Source organism: Oncorhynchus gorbuscha, linkage group LG03 (assembly GCF_021184085.1).
Source record: "Oncorhynchus gorbuscha isolate QuinsamMale2020 ecotype Even-year linkage group LG03, OgorEven_v1.0, whole genome shotgun sequence".
Lineage (NCBI taxonomy): Eukaryota > Metazoa > Chordata > Actinopteri > Salmoniformes > Salmonidae > Oncorhynchus > Oncorhynchus gorbuscha.
The window spans coordinates 52236483-52256318 of NC_060175.1; the positions used below are offsets into that span (position 1 = coordinate 52236483).

Here is a 19836-nt window from a genome sequence, read left to right on the forward strand (position 1 = left end):
ATCCATTTCATATGATATACTACCAATTACAATGTGTATGGTATGCTACAAATTAGAATTACTACTATATGTTACAAATTCCAATTTGTTGTAGCTAACGTAAACCTTAGCTAGATGGCTAAAATGAGCTAGGCTATTGGTTAGGTGTTCGGGTTGACTAACATGCTAAGTAGTTGCAAAGTAAGTTGCAAGTAGTTGCAAGTACCTAAAGTTGTCTGTAATGAGATTCAAACACACAAACATTGGGTTGCTAGACGTTCACATTATACACCTACCCACCCTACTGTCTGCCTTAAGTAACCTTCTGTTTTACGTAACCAAAGATCATATCATACTAATTTGAGAGTTCCAGATTTAAATGTACTGTGTTACGTCTAGTTTATGAGAGCAGGCTGGTGTAAACCCATACATATAGTAATACAACTTGAAACTTGAAAATATGTCTGTTTTGTGCTTCAAAAGCATGCACAAACTGCGTGAAATTACATCATATTTGAATACATAGCTATATATAATCCCAGCTATTCACTTTATTCAACACTACTGGAAATTGGAATATAGGCGACTTTGTATCTGCTCATAAAAATGTATACTTTATGTTATCAAACCCGCCCACGTGCGTTCATCGCGCCAGGGTGCTGTTCTCGATTGTGATTGGATATCAATATGGTAATAGGCGTGGTCGTTGTACATTCGCTTACCGGGCTCGTTGTGCAACTAGAGTGTCTGCTATAGTTGGTTGTGTTAGTCGTTTTCTGCTATAGTCGGTTGTGTTAGTCGTTTTCTGCTATAGTCGGTTGTGTTAGTCGTTTTTACTCAGGTATTTTGTCTTAGCAAATTCAATACATTCTGTGGAAATGGCAAAGATTGAACTAAAGCCAGTTGGAACGAACTTGTTGAAGAGTGTTTCTGGAGAGGTACGTATGTGTTGAAACGTCAATGTGTGTGTGAGCTAATGGTGGGTTTAGGCTCCTAGCTAGCGTTAGCTAGCTGATTCGGAAGATGTAACTATTCTGGGTTTATAAGCGAGGATATCGACTCTGTCGCACCAGCATGGTTTTGCGACACAGTCGATAGCGCGCTGGACTTCGGGCTTGAAGGTCGAGGGTTCGAGATCTACTCTCCCCTTGTTTCATTTACAATACTAAGTAGATATAGACCCAGGTGTTTACTGGTTCGGACTGATCTGTTTTCTCTTTATCAGGTTGTGCCAGGTTTAGAAAGGTCGAACGGCTTTCCTAGCCAGCTAACTTGCTACTTTGCGAGCCACAGGTAGCACTTTAATGATTGCTATAGTCCCTCCATTGCTGAAATCACAACCGTATCATCCATATTATTATTGCAGCAAATTGTAAATGGCATCCCCTAGGTATGGGTCAAAATGATCCATATAATTCAGTAGAGGGAGCATAAACATTGATCTTCCCCATCTCAAACACTCCCTATCTACCCCCTCCCTCAACGTTTCATACCTCCCGCTCTCCCTTGCTGACTTCTATCCTGCTGACTTCTATCCTGCTGACTTCTATCCTGCCTCCCTCCTCACTCCTTCAATGTTTCATAACATAACAAAGTGTTACTTTGTTCTGACTGACTTTTTTACATTGATTATTCACTCAGCCATTGTTTGTGAGCCACTTATGTACTTCATTTAATTTAAACAGATACAGATAACTATTCAGGGAGGTAACCTCCCTCCTTGCCTCCCTCCCTCAATCTTTCATAACATGTCATTTTTCTCTGTCATTTGTTGCAGAGTGTGGAGCTCCAGTCTTTATGGAGTGACAAGCCTGTGGTGCTGTTCTTCCTGCGCAGGTTTGGCTGCCAGGTGTGCCGCTGGACAGCTGCAGAGATCAGTAAACTGGAACCAGACCTGACAGCCCACGGTATCGCCCTAGTGGGCATTGGACCTGAGGAGACGGGCCTGGAGGAGTTTAAGGAGGGGGGATTCTTCAAAGGAGGTTAGAAAAACCATTGCTGCTTTGCAAAAAAACACATTCTCGATTGGGGGCACAGAGTCAGTTGTCCAAAGTCACATTACAGTTGGCTGTAAGTGTCAATACACCAATGATGTCTACAACCCAGCCTTTTTGACTTCTCAAGCAACCACAAATGTATTCAAGCACAAATTACTTTAACAAAACATTTTTTAAATACACTTTTTTTAAGCAAATCAAATATTTACTTAAATAGTGTATACATTTTTTAAGTATATAAAAATATATTGATCTTTGAATAACATTTTACATTTTAATGACTGGTTGTCATTTAGAATCAATAGAAGCTTTGTCACCCTTACACAACATATGTAGCTTCCTTTTGTAACACTCAGTGCAAGCGGGCGTGTCCTAAGTAGCCATAGTTACATAGTTATGGCCATTTACTAGGAAAGCAATAAACCTGCCTCCTGATGGATTCCACAGCTGACCATAAATGACCTGCCATAGTAAGAGTTTTGAGAATTTGTTGATCGTATCATTATCTGCCTGTTGTCTTCTGTGGCAGACCTTTACATTGATGAGAAAAAGCAATGCTACAAGGACCTGGGCTTCAAAAGGTAAGCTGGGTCGTCTGAGTACTATTTACTTCCCTAGGTGTACTACTTGGAGTGCCAAGAAGAGAAATAGCTCTTGAAAAGAACTTACATTTGTAATTTTAAATTTGTAAACAGGTACACGGCTCTAAGTGTGGTTCCTGCAGCACTGGGGAAGAACGTACGAGAGGTTACGACAAAGGTAACGTTTGTGATTTCACTTTGTCCAATAGCATTTCTGTATTCATGGTTGACACGGGAGGGGGGTTATGTTCAGTTGAGGACATATACATGCAGTATCGTCTATCTGAGTGGAATTGGAAGGTGTTTTACATGATTTGTCCTCTGCTCTGTCCTCCAGGCCAAAGCTCAAGGGATCCAGGGGAACTTCACTGGGGACCTCCTACAGAGTGGAGGCATGCTCATCGTCGCCAAAGGTAGGTCCATACACAGACATGGGGAGAAAAGGTTGAAGTACATTCCAGATAATTGCCATAGGAACCATATATAGGTCAGAAATACATATCAAAGCTGTTGTGATTAGAATTGATTGCTGGAAAGATACATTTTTCAAATATTAGTTAAATACATAAGAAATAACCATGTGTGATAATAAGTTTCATAAGTTAAGATCCTCATGGGATTTTTTTTCATAAATGGATGTAATGCTGTGGCCACTTTGTGTATTGTACCAAAGATTTTTTTAGAACTAACCCAAGATGCACTATATAGCATGCCGTTTCCAATGGAGCAAATGAAGCATAGTAGGCAGAACAAGCAAGGAGGTGGGCAAAACCAAGCTAGCGAGATCCAATTGGTTCGTTTTACCATGCGTTTGCATATTTCCAATAGTGAATGCCTATGAATTACGCATGTGCAATGACTCAATTCGCCCTTGCAGTCTTTCTAAACAACGCAATTCTTAGGGTAAAGTCTATAACACACCTTTTTTGGTGATCAGAAAATTGTATTGAGATCAAATGTTTCATAGATGAGAGAATTAGCAGAATGTCGGCCCAGTCTCGCTCCATTTTCTCCCACTCCTGGCCACTGGGCTTCCTCTGATCACAATATTTGGTGGCGAGTGGAAATTCCAACCACATGCTTCAGATTTATACTTCTGCCTAAACATCTGTCTCCTTGTTCTATCTGTGACTGTACTATGCTCTCCACCAGAGGGCAGTGTGATAACATCAGTTCACACTAGACTGGTATTTGAGGTTGTTGGTATGCATCTCAGGCCTGTCCATGCTGTGTTTTGTGTACTATACAGGTGGAGAAAAAGTACTGCTACACTTTGTCCAGGATTCACCCGGAGACTATGTACCATTGGAGGACATTTCCAAGGCTCTTAACATCTCAGCCAATGTACAAGCAGGGGAGAGACCACAGGTAAGTTGGCAACCAACCAATGACGGGCAAGACAAGAACATTCTTGAGAGACCATGTTCTGGAATAATTTATATTATCATGATTTAGTGATTACTGCTGTTGTGAATGAGCTCAGAGTTGAACATTTTTAGATCTGATCATGTCACTCTGAGATAAAGAGCTGAGTTTTTCGAGGCTGCGGATAAGTTCCTTATGGTGATTTTCCCACTGATGCTGTGTGCAGACACAGCCACACCTATATCCGAGAATACTCATTGACAATGCCACACACATTCTGCCTGCACTCTATGATCCAGATCTTTTCTTCAATTTTAGATAGGCAGCCTGTATTATCACTCTTAATTCTCCAAACTCCTTTGAACCTTGACAATGGTCTTTCTGGCTGGTGTAATAGTTTTTTCAGCATATCCCTACAGTGTGAGATTTTGAAATAGCTCCCATAAGAACCTGAGGATTTCTCAGTGCTCCTATGGAATCAAGAAGAGAACAGATAGACCCAGGAATACCATAGCTGCTGTTTCGTCTCCCAAGGATGTTCCTGTGAATAGGTTGAGCTGTTGATAATTTGTTGTAGGGAGAGGTCAGACTGGCAGGGTTTATATTTTTAACCTGTAGAAAATCTTTAATAGATAATGTGTTATCTGTCTAAATCATGCGTTATCTTAAACCACCATTCAGATAAACACAAATTGGAGCTTTAACGATGAGTGCCCGGGCTGGCCACCTTGAACCTGTGTGAACGTGAATAGATTACATAGGAAACGACAGACATCTTGGATGCATTCTCCAGTTCTTATTTGACCTCTGTGGTCAGTGTGTGAATGAGCGCAGTTTGACTACGCTACTGATATTCCCTGGGGTTGACTTGTAAACGACTTGTAGATCTTTGAATGTCAACACAGTTATATGCTTAGTTCGACACTGAAGGATAAGTTGTCACAAAATATGAGGTATTTTTGGAAGGTAGAACTTAATATGAGCAAAACATTTGAGGAAATCGGCAATTCGGAATGTTTTTAAATCGATTTTCTGACTGACGCATGCTACATTTGGATCAGTTTGGGGAATGTAGACTGATGCAGTCGCATCTTCAACATTTTGAATCGGGGACCGATGCGTGTCGGTGAATCATTACATCCCTAATAGTCACGTTTACGTCCACCCACCCATCGTTTGTCATTCATCAACACAATAGGGGTTTTGTAAGCACATGCCTTGAGAAATAAACAGTCATACTTCCAGACGACTGAGTGGCTGGTGACCCGGTGATTGTTAGTGATGTCTGCAGGCCTAAGAGGCTCAGCATGTGGGACACAACTGCAGGCTGCCCGATGTTCTGCTAACACTTCAGTGCCAGGCCTAGAGCCAGCAAGGCATGGGTGTTTCCCGTGACTGCTAAGGACAAGCAGATGTCCTCTCACCAGCTCGGGAACACAGCAACCTTTATGCTTTCTTTATAAGGGTGAAGAGATGGGTGAAATAAGCCTTTAGGCTCCAACGCCTACATTGCAGTGCCGCGATCTTTAAGCCTGGAAGGCGATGCATTTCATGGATAGCCATTTTATCACGGTTATCATGAGCTAAACATGACAGCATTAGTTAAAAAGGCATGTGGCTGTTTGATAATCACAGGATAACAAGTTTCAACTTAATCTGTCCATGGTGAGAAATGACCCCAGCTCACCCAGGGTGGGTGTGTTAATATGCCCACATAGGTCCTCTGACCTGTTTGGTAGTAAACACAGTGTCACTCACAGGCTGCTATCTGTGTCTGAATCAGAGCTGGAAATGCTCCGTTTCTCCCAGAGGAATCAATTCAGTCCCTGCATTTTATTTGATTTATTTATCTTTTATTTTACTTTTACTTAACTAGGCAAGTCAGTTAAGAACAAAATCTTATTTACAATGACAGCCTACACTGGCCAAACCCGGATGATGCTGGGCCAATTGTGCGCCACCCTATGGGACTCCCAATCACAGCCAGATGTGATGCAGCCTGGATTCGAACCAGGTACTATAGTGATGCCTCTTGCACTGAGATGCAGTGCCTTAGACCGCTGCACCACTCGGGAGCCCCTGTGCCCTACCGCATCTCCAGCTCTGCCCCTGGCCAGGGGCACCAGGGACATTATTCCACCCTCTCCCTCAGGAGGCAGGCGATTTCCCCTGGACAGGGCTTGGTGCACAGGGCATTGCGAGGTGGTTCCTAAATTCTACACTACAGGCCAGCTTCTGTGAGGTGTGCTGCACGGCAAAGAAGCTATGTGTTTTGTTATTGGAGGATTGAATTAAGTTAATGTCATTGAACCTTTTATGAGACCTGCTGTCAGTTGTACGTCTATGGCAGGAGAGTGTTCCTGTGGCTGAAGGCCAAGTCCTGTTCTCAATGACGCATTAAAATAAATGTATGAGCCAACACTTAGCTGTCCTAGTTGGCTGTAAATCCAGCCATTGTAGCATTTCATTTGACAGCAAAATGGATTAAATCTCATCCCTTCTCCAGAATGGACTAAAAGCTCTCCATTCCTGACTTTCCACATCTCTGAGAGAGTGGCATTCAGAAATAAGGAAAATATTTGGGTCGCATAAATCAAACTACAGAACCTTTATCTACAGCATAAATGAATCAAGCCCAAGGACCAGTTACTCCTCATCAATGCAGCCCACAACTCAGAAGGCACAGAGTAAAAGCAAATTAAAATACTGTATGTAAAACAAAACCATAGCTACGCCGAAGTCAAAATCATATGGTGTGTATATATATATATAGTAGTACTAGCTATGGAAAAACGTGACGTGTCTTCCCCTGGCTTTGCACCTACAGGCAGGCAGACTGCCTACAGTGTGGGCCGCAATAAAATCTCCAAACTGATTTGACAATTTCCTCTCGACTGTATTTAAAACTGAAGGGATGTTCTAGAGCGCAGGCTTTCTTTCACATGCGGATGAATGTGAGTTATAAATGTCCTACAACGGCTACTGTAGGCAGCAGAATATCCGAGAAATCTTACTACTGTAACCTTGGAGCAGTGTGCTTATTATGTCACTCACAGTTGACTTATCTGTCTGAGTACATGTACAGCAGGGGTAGGAAACTCCGATCTTTGAGTGCTGTAGTCACTTCATATTTTGGATTTAACCGACGGGGAAGACCAGATGTGTTGAATTTAGGAAATCACTGATCAATTAGCTCAGGTGTGGTGCCTAGTTGGAACAGAATCCTGCAGTACCTCCGGCACTCCAGGAACAGGGTTTCCTACTCGATGTATTTCCATTATCCTTATCCCCCTGAGTTGTTTTTGAACTATTGTTTTGGCTTTGAATGAGTATATCTATGAAAGAGTACCCATTTTTCGGCCTTTCACCATGTAATAACATGCAGAATCTACTGCACACACAGCTCATTAGTGAAGGTTCTGGAGGCAAAAGTCTTTGCCACACTTCCAGTCATGTGCAAATGTATTTAATTGTGGCTGAGCTTTCAGTCAGTCAGCCTTTATCAGAGCACTATGTAAAATACCCTGTTGAAGGTTAATCCTTATAGTAGTATAACCTCTATCTCACTGCATCTCCTCCCAGTGCAACGATGATGTTTGTACCAGATGAAGCCTGAACACACCCTGGACTGGTGACAACTCAAGTGCACTTTGGGGAGGAGAGCTGAACCCCGACCACCAATGAAGCTGGTCAAATCTGGACTGTGAAGCAGGATGATTATAACCTTTTGAATCTATTTCAATGTTTATTATAATGGATACCCCAACTCTGTACAACCAAATACATTTTGATTCTCGATTATAGTAGATTACTAGATGTTTTCCAGTTTGTAAATCCGTATTTCTAAATGATTGTGGATAATGTTATTAAATAGTATCAAGTTGCTTGTTTACTGGTGAGTGGCCAGTCACTCCAGTTCCGTCACAGAGCGGCTAATTTAAATACCAACTGTATGTGTGCTGAGGCTTGTGCTGACTTACGAACGCCTTGCTAGACATTCCTATAAATTATCCTGATACTTTTTCCTTAATCAGATACCTAACATTTAACATTGAAGATTTTATTGTATAGTAATTTCTCAATGGTCTGTGACATTCTACGACGTACTGTGTTTGAATATTTTTTTGTATGTATGTGTCGTGCCCAATTAAAATGAAAACTTGCTATTTCGTGGCTTATGGGATTGAATACAATGACTTCACCCTGATGTTGGTGAGTGTTTTGCAGAGATCTGTGAACACTTTCCACACTCGTGAAATACAAACATGGAGTTCAGTCATCTGATCTGGACAGAGCTGCCAGGTGTTGGTTATATAACCTTACAGTAACCATATTCTTTTTGACATAGAGAGCTGGAACACACACAATCAACATCTTATGAATCAAATATTTCTACCTGATCTGAAATAGCACCATTAGATCGACTTGGGTTTATCTAGGCTAAAATGTATATACCTTATGTAAGGTCATATAAACAGTGTTAAGATATCCAACTTGCATTCCACAAACTCAGGCCAAACACTTATGCTTTGATAAAAGTGAATTTAATCCATTTACGTAATATCTTCAATAAGCATAGCATTTGTTTTTACACCAAGATATACAGTAACAATTTGCATATGACTAATGCAATGCGATATGCATTTTTATCACAAAACGGCACAAATTCAGAACATTGATGTACACAAACATTCAACACAAGTTTGAAAATGACTCACTAGTTTGATAAGTGAGGATTTAGCTCCATAGCTCTTTATAATGATCACAATAAAACATTGGAAAAAAGAGACTTGAAACGTCTCAGGTAAACAATCAATTGATAGCACTAATAACAGATTGAGTTGCAAAAATAGCTGTTTATATAGATAATTATATAGCAGCATGAGCTTTCACCTGTAAATACCAGAGAAGAACACAGCACTGACAAGGTATCTTATTGTTGCTTCAGAAATATATTTTGTTTCATTTAGGTTTATAGTTATATCAGCTAGTTATGCAAGAAAAGTACAAATCCAATTGCAGATAGCTGTAGTTTGGGTATTTATTTGATTCTAATGGTCTAAGGAATACTGGTGGCAGAATGTATATCTATCACAGGTTGGAGAGGCTATTTTGTATGTGTGTGTCAATGTGTAAGAGGTATGTACAATTCTCAAACTGATTTTGTGCAAATGGTATTGTTTAAATCTTATGCGCAAGATGAAACCATTATAACAGATTGTTTAAATTGACAACCAAACAAATACAATGGCACATCCCAAAGTAGTGTACTATATAGGGAATAGGGTGCTATTTGAGAAGCAACCCAAGTAGCTTATCTAGATGTTATCTTTATATTGTCACTGTTGGTTATTTTAATTCCTTGTCAACTATGGATAGGTGCTTTGATTGGCAACAAACTACTTCACCACTTACATCCCAAGTGAAACAGGCACCAGTAACAAAGCTATTGGAATCCCCTGCACTGCACTGTACAACATCCAAGCCATTACAAGAAGTAAACAGGCAGAGTGATTGTAAATAAAGCTTCAAAGGCAAGATACATGTACCATGAACATTCACTAAATCAGCCTCTGAGCAGACATAACAGTCATGTTCAATTGACAAAGGCATCCGGAATTTTTTCAATGACAATGTTGAGCTTTTAACAATGTGTGTTTTCTTTCCCCAGCAGTGCTTCAAACCCCTCTGTTCCACCACCATGGCAATCTGTTTGATCATGTTGTCAGTTTCTCAGTCGCTCTCCTGTTCTGCCCTTTAGTTCTGCTGTCATTAGTTGTTAATCAAGGTAGAAAATAACAGTCCTGGCCTTGACTGGGAATCTGTCAAGTCTGTCCAAGGGGCCCCTATAGCGGTTAGTTACCAGGCTCCCAACTGTCCCCACACACGCACCAGCACACTCTTTCTCTGGGCCACTAGTCAATGGCAGAGATCAAGACGTGCCCCTTCACCTGGCCTTCCCCTGCTTCTCTATTCAAACCTACGTTCCACTTCTGTGTGGATATGCCAATGGGGTTTTGCCTCAAAGGTTGCATACAATAATCAAGTTCTAGCTTTTAGATGTTCTCAGGAGAGCATGTGTTCAATCATGGCAAGATACACAACAACGGGTAAGGAATTATGAACAATGGACATTTCTAAAAAAAAACATCTTTGTCAAATTGTGAACATGTGTTTCCTGTCCTGGAAACTATTGTGGAAACACCTCGTAGTGATATCTGAAATATTGGCATTTTAGACATCCAAGCCACACCATAAAAAATGTCACGCCTAGTATCCCTTTTTTGGGGGGAATATAATATTTGATTTCATTTCTCTATTTCTTGCACACCCAATATGGAAAGGGGTACCCGGATCCAAAAGTAAAGAGTGTATTTGTCTCTGTATATATTTTTTTTAATGGAGGAAGGAGACATGGCTGCACATTCCTCTTATATGAAGTATCAACCCCAGGACTATTGGTAGGCGAAGCCAGGACTATTGGTAGGCGCTAACCCCATGACTATTACGGGATGCTGGGAACAGTTTTCTGTTCTGTTTTTTTATTTTATGCAGTAAACACAAAGCATTGAATACACTTAGACTTCTCTGTGCAGCTTTTTGAAAAACACTCCTCTAAACATTTCTTTCTGATCATATCCTAGTCCCAAATGCTGACTGGTGCTGTGTGGACTAAGCCCGAGATCAGAAACACTGTTGATCAAATGTTTGTCTCTGAAACTTCCTTTAACACAACAATAAGTCAGTCAAGTAAGTCAAATCACTTTCAGTTGTGATCGAGTATAGAGTATCTAATATAAATAAGACACTGATCACTCCATGGCAGATCATTATCACTATAAATTAATCTCAAACAAAACCGTGCTAGCCTAGCAAGTATTTAAACTTATTTCCAAGCATTTATCTTTGTAGATCTCACATTTATATATGCTATATCAAAAAGATTAAGATTTTAAGATGTTCGTATAAGGTTAAAGCTGCAAAGGTTTAACAGTCTGATGTCTTCAGGTAAATGGTTTCATTTCAAAGAGTGACGTAGCCAAGCCTTAGCCTAGGAGTGAGACTAATTATGTCCATCTCTAGGTCACCGCTGCTCTTCATTTTCACAGAGCCTTTATTCAGTTCATAGTCACACTGTAATGTCAGACTTATTATTCACTTTTGCCTCTTGCCCTGTGGCAAAATGTCTTAAAAAACAAATGTTCCATATCAGACAGGATCATACCAGGCAACTCAGTACCAAAAGATACTTTTTGCACATAAATGAAAGCCACTAAATATGTGGGCTTAAAAGCGCTGTGGATTTGCCATCTGAATGACTTGGCAAAAAGAACAAAGAGTTTAGGAAATTCTTTAAAAAGTCAGTTAAAGCATATTAAGCCAGCTTGGCTCAAACATATTCTACAAGGTCTTAGGAATGTCCTACATTTGCCCGACTATGCATGTATCCACTGACCACCCACATTGGTCCATAGGAGCTTCAGATGTATGCATGTATACAACAAAACCACTTGTAAACAAGAACAAGCAAAACTGTTCACCCACAGACAACATCTTTAGGTTGAGTAGCCATATAAGTACATACGCATTCCAAGTGTTTTTCCTGTCTCATCATAGTTTAAGTCTGCTTCAAGTGGTGATACTAGGGTGTAGTTTGGTCAGTCAGCCAATCTGTAACACTTATGTAAATGTCTTATCTTCTGCCATGTAAATCAATCGGACATTCTCCAAAGCAGGATGCCTCTTTGGCTTCAGTATAACACAAGGTGGTTGTTAATCATGTTATTTTGTTTAGCTGCCCCAAGTCAAGAAATAAATAACAAGAGTAGAGAAAAGCCCAAACTGGCTACCACACCCGACATTTCATCTCAGGATTCATGGGAGTACCCGGTTTGCACTGGAATGCATCTGAGAATGCTCCAAAATTCTGCAGGGAGCCGAGTACCCTGTGAGAGAAGATAGGTAAAGAGTGTTAACAGATTGACAGAAAATACTGTATGATGCAATAGCCAAGCGCTACATTTTTACTGTTGGTCGTTACCTGTATTCCAGGGGACTGTGGGAGTCAGTCTTGATGCACTGGCTGGCATATTCAGGCCGATAGACACCACACCATACCTGGAGGAAGAAAGATGTATCACTAATTAAATACATTCAAGTTCGAAACAGTAAAAGCACATTTCTTTTCTCAGCTACATGTGTTCGCATTTTACCAGTGCTGATATTTTTTGAATATACAGTAAATGTAAACCATAAAATGATAATGAAATTGATATGCCTGACAAAAGTATTTTTTTCAAAGTGCCTTTCGACTGAATAATCCCAGTAGGGATTTTGTTTGGCTGTTATGCAGACATTCGCTTTTGACCTGGTTTTGGATAAGGACTATAAAACACTAGTCTGGCTTTGCTCTTGCCTTATTTTCCCTGGCACCGCGTTGGTCTTTAAAAACAACAACATTCTGTACCCCTAGGTAGGTCGCTTGATATAGTCATGATCTGGTGTAGTTTTAAATTCCTTGGTCCAATTGTTTATCTCTTGAAAACCAAGTATTTAGGAAAATATAATCTCTTTGTGTTTTTGTTCTCAATGGTCTGTGGACAGCAGTGGAGTGGTGGTGTAATAAAGGCTACTTTCGACCAGGGTTTCCCAACCTCGGTTAGCACTACACAGCTGATTCAAATAACCAACTCATCATCAAGCTTTGATTATTTTAATCAGCTGTGTAGTGCTAGGCGCAGGGGTGGGCAACTCCAGTCCTCGAGGACCTGATTGGTGTCACACTGTTTCTCCATCGCTAGCAAACACAGCTGATTAATCAAATTGCATACTAAACTGAAGATCATGATTAGGTGATTATTGGAGTCAGGTGAGTTAGCTGGGTCTGGGGCAAAACTGTGACACCAATCAGGCCCTTGAGGACTGGAGTTGCCCACCCCTGTAGGGGAATCCTGCTTTAGACTACTAAATTTATTAAAATGGGAGCTTACTCACTTGGGCAAAGTTTAAGAAAAAAAGTTGCTTGTGGTCCATGTCCAGACCAGGTAAACGAAGCTCTTCTCCTTCTCTCTCCACCCACTTCATATAGGCCTGACCACAAACATGAAAAAAATACAAATGTAAAATAGAATTAGTATTTAGTCAGAGATTTTTTGTTGTTGTTATGAAGTGGTTCATTGTGTTTTATGGGGGTTGAATGCGTTTTGTCAGGGTGCTATGATTGTGTCGCACCTTGTAAGCTTGCCGAACTCCTCCGTTGTCTGCGATGTTTTCCCCCAAAGTACTAATTCCACTGACCTGGAGTAACACCGAGACAGTTATTAAAGTCCTAATCCAGTCTCCTTTTTACCTCTTAACACCTGATTTAGGTTGATTTAAGTGTTTGTACATAAAATATTTGAAAAAGTTCCAAAATCCCTGCAGGACGTATATAACACACTCAAATTTAATCAAATCTATGTATATAGCCCTTCTTACATCAGCTGATATCTCAAAGTGCTGTACAGAAACCCAGCCTAAAACCCCAAACAGCAAGCAATGCAGGTGTAGAACCACGGTGGCTAGGAAAAACTCCCTAGAAAGGCCGGAACCTAGGAAGAAACCTAGAGAGGAACAAGGCTCTGAGGGGTGGCCAGTCCTCTTCTGGCCGTGCCGGGTGGAGATTATAATAGAACATGGCCAAGATGTTCAAATGTTCATAAATGACCAGCATGGTCAAATAATAATAATCACAGTAGTTGTCGAGGGTGCAGCAAGTCAGCACCTCAGGAGTAAATGTCAGTTGGCTTTTCATAGCCGATCATTAAGAGTATCTCTATCACTCCTGCTGTCTCTAGGGAGTTGAAAACAGCAGGTCTGGGACTGGTAGCAGGTCCGGTGAACAGGTCAGGGTTCCATAGCCGCAGGCAGAACAGTTGAAACTGGAGCAGCAGCACAGCAGCTAAATGGCAAACACTCAATCGAGGTTCTTTCAAAAAAAAATCTAGCATCTTCTATAATCTTTAGTTTTAGTCATTATACCAAAATACATATAACATTTTGCCCATGCTTCTGCTACATTGGGAAACTCACATTTTGTCCTCCTGCAAGCTTCCAGTTGAAGTTGCCATACTGTTGCACCATGCACTGTGACTGGTCCTTAAAGTGCTCAGCAGAATAATTACTCCACCAGTTAAGCATGTTACCATCCTTGTCAAAATTACGGCCTGTTTTTGAAAGATATAATGTGGAATTAATTGTGATGCAATCTCTTTGACATTTTCCCATGAATTAATGCTCTATACTAAAAATGATTTTGCAACACATTGGACACAGACATGGACAGTGACTGTAAATATGAGGACTGCCTCACCATTGTCATCAAACCCGTGGGTGATCTCATGTCCAATAACCATCCCTATTCCACCAAAGTTCAGGGCCTGGAGCTGCTGCTTACTGAAGAAAGGAGGTTGCAGGATACCGGCAGGGAATACTAGGAAAAGGGACAGAGAGAATCGTACAAGGAACAGATCGGGCCAAATGAACTAAGACCGTCTATAATCGTTGTGATGGAAACTAATGTTGGTGCTTTTCTTTTTACCAATTTCTGTGTTCTATGTTTGTGCTTTTCTAATAAACGTTTTCATGCAAGTGACTGATTGAATGAACATTCACGATCAGTATCTGCAATTTGGCAGTACCCCAGACCCTTATTTTGAGAACGAAAGATACAGTGCCTTGCAAAAGTATTCACCCCCCTTGGTGTTTTTCCTATTTTGTTGCATTACAACCTGTAGTTTCAATTTATTTTTATTTGGAATTCATGTAATGGACATACACAAAATAGTCCAAATTGGTGAAGTGAAATTTAAAAAATAACCTGTTTAATAAAAATAAAACATGGAAAAGTGGTGCGTGCATATGTATTCACCCCCTTTGACATGAAGCCCCTAAATAAGATCTGGTGCAACCAATTACCTTCAGAAGTCACATTTAAGTGTCACATGATCGGTCACATGATCTCAGTATGTATATATATATATATACTTAAAGGCCCCAGTCTGCAACACCACTAAGCAAGGGGCACCACCAAACAAGCGACACCATGAAGATCAAGGAGCTCTCTAAACAGGTCAAGGATGAAGTTGTGGAGAAGTACAGATCAGGGTTTGGTTTTTAAAAAATATCTGCAACTTTGAACATCCCACAGAGCACCATTAAATCCATTATTAAAAAATGGAAAGAATATCGCACCCCAACAAACCTGCCAAGAGAGGGCCGCCCACCAAAACTCATAGACCAGGCAAGGAGGGAATTAATCAGAGAGGCAACAAAGAGACCAAAGATAACCCTGAAGTAGCTGCAAAGCAACACAGCGGACATTGGAGTATCTGTCCATAGGACCACTTTAAGCTGTACACTCCACAGAGCTGGGCTTTACGGAAGAGTGGCCAGAAAAAAGCCATCTCTGAAATATTTTTTTTTGGTGTTCGCCAAAAGGCATCTGGGATACTCCCCAAACATATGGAAGAAGGTACTCTGGTCAGATGAGACTAAAATTTAGCTTTTTGTCCATCAAGAAAAACACTATGTCTGGCGCAAACCCAACACCTCTCATCACCCCGAGAACACCATCCCCACAGTGAAGCATGGTGGTGGCAGCACCATGCTGTGGGGATGTTTATCATCGGCAGGGACTGTGAAACTGGTCAGAATTGAAGGAATGATGGATTGCACAAAATACAGGGAAATTCTTGAGGGAAACCTGTTTCAGTCTTCCAGAGATTTGAGACCGGGACGGAGGTTCATCTTCCAGCAGGACAATGACCTTAAGCATACTGCTAAAGCAACCCTCGACTGGTTTAAGGGGAAACATTTCAGCGTCTTGGAATGGCCTATCCATTTTAATTCCAGGTTGTAAGGCAACAAAATAGGAAAAATGCCAAGGGGGTGAATACTTTCGTAAGCCACTGTATCTCAGTTTCAAGGTAAGGTCTCAGCTTAGAGAAGAAGCCTCGTGAGGTATTGATCTGTCACATGCATGACCCAATATTGGTCAGATGAATTAATTGTAGATAAGCTAAATCATGCAAATATGACTTATCTGCATTATATAAGAGAATTAATGACTGCCCCATGAGAACTCCTGACAGACGTTCACTATGGTGCATCAAGGTTGTTGGAACCTCTTCAGTGCGCTGATAATAAACAATGATTCTTTTATGATCCCTGTGTAAGAATTTCCACAAAATATTGACGTCACAAACTGGATTATTCATTCTGCCTGCCGAGCTTTCCAGTGGGGTAGGGGCATTGTATGACGCATGAGGGAAATTCCTGTCTGACCAAAAGAGGACGAGACCCGCCCAAACCAGAGCCTTACTATGAGCTGCCCAGGAGGAGATGCATCATCCGCGAACAATTGAGGGATGGTAACTGATTTCAGTAAGTCAATTATAAATGAATCAGTATAGAAAATAAATTATACAAAATAAAATGAAGGTGACCAATGCATAAAAAGGTACTCATATTCTTATAGAGAGAAGGCTATTCACTAGTCTAACGAGAAGACTAGAGCGAGGACGTAACGGTACCAAGGAAAGCCTCGCTGACAGCTGTCTACAGGCATTTATAATAAATATCTACAGTTGAAGTCGGAAGTTTACATACACTTAGGTTGGAGTCATTAAACTTGTTTTTCAAACCACTCCACAAATTTCTTGTTAACAAACTATAGTTTTGGCAAGTCGGTTAGGACATCTACTTTGTGCATGACACAAGTAATTTTTCCAACAATTGTTTACACACAGATTATTTCACTTATAATTCACTGTACCACAATTCCAGGGGGTCAGAAGTTTACATACACTAAATTGACTGTGCCTTTAAACAGCTTGGAAAATTCCCCAAAAGTATGTCATGCTTTAGAAGCTTCTGATAGGCTAATTGACATAATTTGAGTCAATTGGAGGTGTACTTGTGGCTGTAATTCAAGGCCTACCTTGAAACGCAGTGCCTCTTTGCTTGACATCATGGAAAAATCAAAAGAAATCAGCCAAGACCTCAGAATTTTTTTTGGGAGACCTCCACAAGTCTGGTTCATCCTTAGGAGCAATTTCCAAACACCTGAAGTTACCTCTTTCATCTGTACAAACAATAGTACGCAAGTATAAACACCATGGAACCACGCAGCTGTCATACCGCCCAGGAAGGAGACGCGTTCTGTCTCCTAGAAATTAACGTACTTTGGTGCAAAATGTGCAAATCAATCCCAGAACAACCGCAAAGGACCTTGTGAAGATTCTGGAAGAAACGGGTACAAAGGAATATATACACAGTAAAATGAGTCCTATATCGACATAATCTGAAAGGCCGCTCAGCAAGGAAGAAGCCACCGCTCCAAAACCACCATAAAAAGCCAGACTACGGTTTGCAACTGCACATGGGGACAAAGATCGCACTTTTTGGAGAAATGTCCTCTGGTCTGATGAAACAAAAATAGAACTGTTTGGATATAATGACCATCATTATGTTTGGAGGAAAAAGGGGGAGACTTGCAAGCCGAAGAACACAATCCCAACCGTGAAGCACGGGGGTAGCAGTATCATGTTGTGGTGGAGCTTTGCTGCAGGAGGGACTGGTGTACTTCACAAAATAGATGGCAGCATGAGGCAGGAAAATGATGTGGATATATTGAAGCAACATCTCAAGACATCAGTCAGAAAGTTAAAGCTTGGTCGCAAATGGGTCTTCCAAATGGACAATGACACCAAGCATACTTCTAAAGATGTGGCAAATGGCTTAAGGACAACAAAGTCAAGGATTTGGAGTGGCCATCACAAAGCCCTGACCTCAATCCCATAGAAAATGTGTGGGCAGAACTGAAAAAGTGTGTGCGAGCAGGGAGGCCTACAAACCTGACTGTTACACCAGCTCTGTCAGTAGGAATGGGCCAAAATTCACCCAACTTATTGTGGGAAGGCTGTGGACGTTTGACCCAAGTTAAACAATTTAAAGTCAATGCTACCAAATACTAATTGAGTATACTTCTAACCCACTGGGAATGTGATGCAATAAATAAAAGCTGAAATAAATCATTCTCTAGTATAATATTCACATTCTTAAAATAAAGTGGTGATCCTAACTGACCTAAGACGGGGAAGTTTTTCCCTGAATAAATGTCAGGAATTGTGAAAAACTGAGTTTAAATGTATTTGGCTAAGGTGTACAGTATGTAAACTTCTGACTTCCACTGTATGTACAGGATATACATATGGTGCATAGCAAGTAATGACAAGAGAATTGTTGAAGATGCACATGGGTAATAAGGGAGATTACAGAGTGTGTTTGGGAATGTGGATGTGAAAGTTGTGTGATTGTGAGAAATGGCTTATTAAACTGATTGAAATTTGGATAATAAATCGATTGACATGATTACTATTACGATTGAAATTTGGATATTAAGAGTGATTGAAATATGATAATAAACTGATTGAAAATTGGATTATAAGAGATTGAAATTTAGTTGTAAATTACTGAGTGAATGAGAGCTGTCAGAGGACTAGCTCACGTGTGAAAGAGGGGAATGAATGCCCCAACCAGTTCTGTGAATTGAGTTTTTCAGTCTGTAACGTTATCTAGGGTTTTGTCCACCACCACCCGTTGGATCTACAGGTGGAGGATAACATGTCTCGATAACTAACGAGGATTACATGATAACATGTCTCAGAGGATAACGTGATTACACGTCTCATTAGTAACAAGGATAACATTTCTCTGAGGGTAACATGCCTTTAGAATACATGAGGATAACATGACTCATCAGTGGAGTTTGATGGTACAACATTATTATGTATGTGGAGATATGAAAGGAGAAAGTACTATCCTCAAATATTCTGTTAAATAGAGCACTAGAGTGAATATTCAAACCCCTGTATGAATAGAACACTGGTGTAGAGGAGGAATTTGTGATGTAAAACACACGTGTAATGGGTTACTAGACAAAAGTAACATAATATTGAGTATAATGGGTTACTAGAGAAAAGTAACATCATATTGAGTATAATGGGTTACTAGAGATAAAGTAACATAATATTGAGTATAATGGGTTACTAGAAATCTGATGAAGTAATAATAGAAATAATAATAATATACAACTTGCACACCCACACATCAACGTGCGTAAGTGGTGTAAAAGATTTGGTGTAATCTTCAGTGGTCCCTTTATGGATCATTTGATAAAGATACGGTTAAAGCATTGTATGGGACTTGAATTAAACCTAACTAATAAAACTATAAATGCTTATGAGACTTCCTCCACCCTGGTAATACATTTTGAAATAAATCCCATACCCTGTTAAATAGACCCAATGATTTTCTGTATTCACCAACTCAACTCTCTCATCCTTCTAGACCTATCGGCTGCCTTCGATACTGTGAACCATCAGATCCTCCTCTCCACCCTCTCCGAGTTGGGCATCTCCGGCGCGGCCCATGCTTGGATTGCGTCCTACCTGACAGGTCGCTCCTACCAGGTGGCGTGGCGAGAATCTGTCTCCTCACCACGCGCTCTCACCACTGGTGTCCCCCAGGGCTCTGTTCTAGGCCCTCTCCTATTCTCGCTATACACCAAGTCACTTGGCTCTGTCATAACCTCACATGGTCTCTCCTATCATTGCTATGCAGACGACACACAATTAATCTTCTCCTTTCCCCCTTCTGATGACCAGGTGGCGAATCGCATCTCTGCATGTCTGGCAGACATATCAGTGTGGATGACGGATCACCACCTCAAGCTGAACCTCGGCAAGACGGAGCTGCTCTTCCTCCCGGGGAAGGACTGCCCGTTCCATGATCTCGCCATCACGGTTGACAACTCCATTGTGTCCTCCTCCCAGAGCGCTAAGAACCTTGGCGTGATCCTGGACAACACCCTG

General features: G+C 40.8%; 2 protein-coding genes across 4 annotated transcripts in view; one reads left to right on the forward strand and one right to left on the reverse strand.

Moving 5' to 3' along the window:
* The first annotated feature begins 698 nt into the window (after positions 1-698).
* prxl2b (peroxiredoxin like 2B) lies at positions 699-8088 on the forward strand. Of its 2 annotated transcripts, XM_046342873.1 has the most exons (8): positions 699-917; positions 1205-1272; positions 1816-1961; positions 2506-2557; positions 2672-2735; positions 2895-2970; positions 3807-3925; positions 7505-8088. In XM_046342873.1, the coding sequence occupies exons 1-8, from the start codon at positions 858-860 to the stop codon at positions 7529-7531; spliced, it is 612 nt and encodes a 203-aa protein (XP_046198829.1). In that variant the 5' UTR covers positions 699-857; the 3' UTR covers positions 7532-8088. The 2 variants fall into 2 exon arrangements, with proteins under 2 accessions (XP_046198829.1, XP_046198831.1); XM_046342875.1 differs by lacking the exon at positions 1205-1272 and having other exon boundaries at positions 703-917; positions 1757-1961.
* Positions 8089-8449: 361 nt separating this feature from the next.
* mmel1 (membrane metallo-endopeptidase-like 1) overlaps positions 8450-19836 on the reverse strand; it is a 32589-nt gene continuing 21202 nt past the window's right edge. For both annotated transcript variants that reach the window (XM_046342876.1, XM_046342877.1), the window contains exons 19-24: positions 14274-14393; positions 13994-14127; positions 13154-13219; positions 12917-13012; positions 11964-12040; positions 8450-11868 (exon numbers count right to left, since the gene is read on the reverse strand). In XM_046342876.1, the coding sequence (XP_046198832.1) occupies positions 11769-11868; positions 11964-12040; positions 12917-13012; positions 13154-13219; positions 13994-14127; positions 14274-14393 (593 nt within the window). In that variant the 3' untranslated portion in view covers positions 8450-11768. The remainder of the gene's footprint in view (positions 11869-11963; positions 12041-12916; positions 13013-13153; positions 13220-13993; positions 14128-14273; positions 14394-19836) is intronic.